Genomic DNA, 4982 nt, shown 5'->3' with positions numbered 1-4982 from the left:
CTATACTTTAATTTCTCGAGAATTTTCACAACACATTGAAAGTGTGCTTTCCTGAAATTTCGTAACCATTAAGTCAAGTCTCATTTCACATGTTTTTAGTCGTGAAGTTTTGTCCTCCCATATTTTTTCCAGTTCTTTGTTTTGGCTCCACATACAACTGTGTATTTATTTATTTAGAGTTGGTGAGATGCTTTAGTTCTCAATGATCAAATAATTAATCTTTTGTTTACGTTAACGTCTTGATAATGTAACTTAATATAATTAAATATTGTTTGATCATCCAAATAATTAACGAGAGAGAACAAAGACCATTGACGAAAGAGACCAAAATTAAAAATTATAAAAAATTAAAAAATAAAACCTCTCTTCATCATCTGTTCCTACTTTGGTGTGAGTGATATTCTGCCCACAATTACCATTCCTCTCAGATTGTGAGGAACCACTTTGCAATGGCGTTGAGCACGCAAAGGGCATCTGCATCTTTTCTTTCATCTGAATCAACTCCTCAATTTAATATGACGTGTTTTTGAGTTTAACTAAAGTGATAGTTTAGGAATTAAATCGACATTTCACCCTTTATATATGACTGCACCAAAAGTATCAGCACATGTCTCAGTTAAACTATTTGATGAGAATTGTGAATCTTCGGATGATGGTTCTTGGTATACGGATGATGCCTGCAATTTTGTCTGGTTTATTCAGAAAGTATTCGAGTATGCTTCAATATATATCTGGACTTCCATTCACGAACATGCACTTGTTACATGATTATTTAATTATTTTTGTTACTTCAAAAGATTTTTCACAACGCATTAAGAGTGAGCTTCCTTGAAATTTTATTCAAACTATACTTCAGTTTCTCAAGAATTTTTGCAAGGCGTTGAGATTATGCTTTCCTGAAATTTCATAGCTATTAAGTTAAGTCTCATTTCACACGTTTTTAATTGTCAACTTTTGTCTTTTCATTATTTTTCCAGTTTTAATTGTCAACTTATGAAGTCAAGTCTCCTTTCACGTGCTGAGATGCTTTAGTTCTCAATGATCAAATAGTTAATCTTTTGTTTACTTTAATGTAAAGAGATCATCTCCGGATTTCTTCCATCAAAGTCACTGGATCAAGTGATCTGAGCCTTTCAAATTCCATCCAACAACAAAAATTTATCACAATTTTTAAGGAATCAAAATAAATGAGCCGTTGGATGATATTTGAAATGCCTAGATCAAATGAGCCAGTGATCTTGGTGGAAGAGATTTGGAGATGATCACTTTCCTGTTTTAATGTCTTGATAATGTAATATAATACTTAAATATTGTTTGATCATCCAAATAATTAAATAGAGAGAACGAAGACCATTGGCGAAAGAGACAAAAAAAAAAGAAGATAAACCCTCTTTCATCATCCGTTCCTACTTTGGTGTGAGTGGTTTTCTGCTGACAATTACCATTCCTCTCAGATTGTGAGGAGCCACTTTGCAATGGCGTTGAGCACGCAAAGGGCCTCTGTATCTCTTCTTTCATCTGAATCAGCTCCTCAATGGAAGTACGACGTGTTTCTGAGTTTCAGAGGTGTAGACACCCGCAAGGGTTTTGTCTCCCATCTATACCACGAATTGTGCAAGTGCCAAGGAATTATGACTTTCATGGACGACCGAGAGCTTGCAGGTGGAACAAGTATTCCTCTGGAGCTCCCGAGTGCGATCAAAGAATCACATACTGCAATTGTTGTTCTCTCGCCAAACTATGCTTCTTCCAAATGGTGCTTGACTGAGCTTACAAACATTATTCAGTGCATGGAAGCCAGGAACTCAATTCTCCCAGTCTTTTATGGTGTGGATCCCTCTGACGTAGGAAATCAGAGGGGGAGATTTGCCGAAGCCTTCGCCAAGCATGAAGGAAAGTTGACTAGCACTGAAGACAAAATGAAGGTGACTCAGTGGAAAGCTGCTTTAAAAACAGTGTCGAAAATTTCTGGGTGGGATTTGAAGAATTTTAAGTAAGCAAGCATGAACAACTTGCCCATGTCTTAATATAGTCATCCATACTTGATTGCTTACTTATGTTCTCTTTTTTGTTATTCTATTTTTCTTCTTTGCAGGTGTGAAAGAGAGCTGATTGATGACATCGCCAAATGTGTGTGGAGGAAGGTGCAAGCTACAATCACTTTGTCAGATTCCTCACAGAAGTTAGTCGGAATTGATTCCGCGCTCGAGCAACTAACTATGCTATTAGCTCTTGATGCAAATGATGTTCACTTTATTGGGATAACTGGGATGGGTGGCATAGGCAAGACAACCCTTGCTAAGCTAGTTTTTGACAAAATCTTCCATCGTTTTGAAGTTCACTGTTTTCTTGCCAATGTTAGAGAGGTTTGTGCAAGAGATCATACTGTTGTTGGCCTTCAAAAACAACTTCTTTTCCCAATCTTGAAGGAAAAGATTGAAGAAATTTGGGATGAAGAGTGGGGAAGAATTTACAGTAAGAAGTGCTTGTGCAATAAGAAGGTTCTTCTCGTACTTGATGATGTGGATGAATTAAACCAACTAGAAGTACTGGCTGGGAATCAAAGTTGGTTTGGTATGGGGAGTAGAATTATCATTACAACAAGAAATGAAGGTCTGCTCGTCCAGAATGGTATAGCAACATCATATAAGGTTGAGGGATTGAATTATGGAGAAGCTCTTGAGCTCTTTAGCTTGAATGCCTTCAAAAAAGACCAACCCGAGGAAGACTTTTTGGAACTCTCTGAGCGTTTCCTAAACTATGCCAGAGGACTTCCATTAGTTCTTAAAGTTTTAGGGTCTTTTTTGTATACGAGAGGGCGAGATGCATGGAATAGTGAGTTGGATAATCTACATAAAATTCCCAATCAAACAATTTTTTATTCGCTCAAAGTTAGTTATGATGGACTCCGGTTGATGGAGAAGAGAATTTTCCTTGATGTTGCATGTTTCCACAAAGGGAAGTACACAAAGCAAGTAATTCAAGTACTAGACAATTCTTTTGGAATTTCTAGTTGTATTCTAATAGATTTGCTAATTGAGAGATCTCTTCTATACAATGATTACGGAAACATGATAGGGATGCATGATTTGATACAACAAATGGCATGGACAATTGTTCGTCAAGAGTCTGAAGAGCCTGGTCTACGTAGTAGGTTGTGGATTCCCAATGACATTTTTCATGTATTCATGACCAATACGGTAAGAAATTATGTAAATACCAAGTTCAAAAAAGGATATGATTTCTATTAACATAATATTAGTATGTGAAATTGACGTTTCCTACCTTCTTGGTTATTAGGGGACACGTGCTATTGAAGGCATAGTCTTACGGTTACCCGAATCAAAAGAGGTGCACTGGAATTCGGAAGCCTTCTCTAATATGCATGAACTGAGGTTTCTGGAATTCAATAATTTGATCATTTCTTCAGGTCCTAAATTTCTTCCATGTTCCTTGAGAATTATAAACTGGAGTTTCTATCCTTCCAAGTTTCTTCCAACCAGCTTTCACCCGCATTTGCTTACTCAACTTGCGATGCGAAAGAGCAAACTTGTTCGGCTTTGGAAGGGAAAATTGGTAAGAGTAATATTGAATAAATGCTATATAAATTATAAAATAATCATTTATTTATTATTTTGGATAAACTTTAAGGTTGTAAAAGCTAAGTATAGGATCTAAACCTTATCGGTGTTGTACAGGACTTGCCCAACTTGAAATATATCAATCTTGGCTTCTCCAAAAATTTGATCAGTACCCCAGATTTCAGTGGTGTTCCAAAACTTGTAGAGTTGAATCTTTTTGAATGTAAGAATTTAGTTGAGATACACCCCTCTATTGCAGTCCTTAAAAAACTTAAAGTTCTAGACCTTGCATGGTGTGAAAGCATTAAGAGCCTCCCAAGTGAGGTTGAAATGGATTCTCTGGAATCCTTATATCTTAGTGGCTGCTCAAATGTGAAAAAGATTCCAGAATTTGGGAAGCAGATGAAGAACTTATCCAAGCTTCGCTTAAGCGGGACTGCAATTGAGAAAATGCCATCATCAATTGAACATTTGGTTGGCCTTAAGGATTTGAATCTATTTAATTGCAAAAATCTCTTGAACCTTCCAGAGGCTATTTGTAATTTGAAGTCTCTTAGACGCCTCTATGTGGGAAAGTGCTCAAAAATCCACAAACTTCCAGGAGACATGGATCACTTAGAGGCTCTTGGATTGGAAGCCACTTTGACAGAGCCGCTTATGGGGATGAAAAATCTCAAACAACTACTATTATGCAGATCGTATGCTAAAGCAAGGGACAAGTGGGGCCTTCTCCGCATATTAGGACTTGGAAAGAGTGCTCCTGGTCCTCCTCCTTGTTGGGGTTTGATGTTTTCTTATCTAAATCGTTTATGCACTTTGAGGACCATAAATCTAACAGATTGTAAACTCTGTGAAGGGGATATCCCCGATGATATTGGTTGCTTGTCCTTTTTGGAAAAATTGGATCTTGGTGAAAATAATTTCGTCAGTCTACCTGAAAGCATTAGATGCCTTTCTAAGCTTTATTATCTTGGTCTGTCGAGCTGCAAAAGCCTTCAAAAATTGCCACCTCTTCCATCTAATGGCAAATTGCATGTAGATGTAGACGATTGTACTTCCTTACGAAGTTTGTCAGATACATCCAAGTTGAGCAGCAGATTCACCAATTTGTATGATTTTAGTTTCACTTGCCGGAATTGCATTGCATTGGTTCAAGATGAAGGCTGGACTAATACAATACTCTCAAGGATTCTAAAATTTGCCACTCAGAACAAGGTACTCTCTCTCTCTCTCTCTCTCTCTCTCTCTCTCTCTCTCTCTCTCTATATATATATATATATATATATATATATATATATAGACACACACACACACATACATAAGTTGAAAATCAGAGTGTGCAACGAACAAGATTACAAAATAATAAAAATATTATTAAACAAACAAGAATACCGAAATGGC

The 4982-nt window shown here is 36.8% G+C and overlaps 1 protein-coding gene across 1 annotated transcript; it reads left to right on the top strand.

Moving 5' to 3' along the window:
- The first annotated feature begins 1404 nt into the window (after window positions 1-1404).
- Window positions 1405-3845, top strand: LOC103419221 (disease resistance protein Roq1-like). Its single transcript, XM_070819943.1, has 3 exons — window positions 1405-1993; window positions 2096-3200; window positions 3301-3845. The coding sequence occupies exons 1-3, from the start codon at window positions 1476-1478 to the stop codon at window positions 3676-3678; spliced, it is 2001 nt and encodes a 666-aa protein (XP_070676044.1). The 5' UTR covers window positions 1405-1475; the 3' UTR covers window positions 3679-3845.
- The last annotated feature ends 1137 nt before the right edge of the window (window positions 3846-4982 follow it).

This window comes from Malus domestica, chromosome 04 (genome assembly GCF_042453785.1).
Source record: "Malus domestica chromosome 04, GDT2T_hap1".
Classification (NCBI taxonomy): domain Eukaryota; kingdom Viridiplantae; phylum Streptophyta; class Magnoliopsida; order Rosales; family Rosaceae; genus Malus; species Malus domestica.
Note: the sequence above shows the minus strand (reverse complement) of the source record. Positions and strands in the feature narration are given on the sequence as shown.

Coding starts and splice junctions, on each gene's coding strand:
- LOC103419221 (XM_070819943.1), top strand. CDS start 1,476: ATGGCGTTGAGCACGCAAAGGGCCTCTGTATCTCTTCTTTCATCTGAA. Junction 1,994..2,095: donor TGGGATTTGAAGAATTTTAA/GTAAGCAAGCAT, acceptor TCTTCTTTGCAG/GTGTGAAAGAGAGCTGATTG. Junction 3,201..3,300: donor ATGTATTCATGACCAATACG/GTAAGAAATTAT, acceptor CTTGGTTATTAG/GGGACACGTGCTATTGAAGG.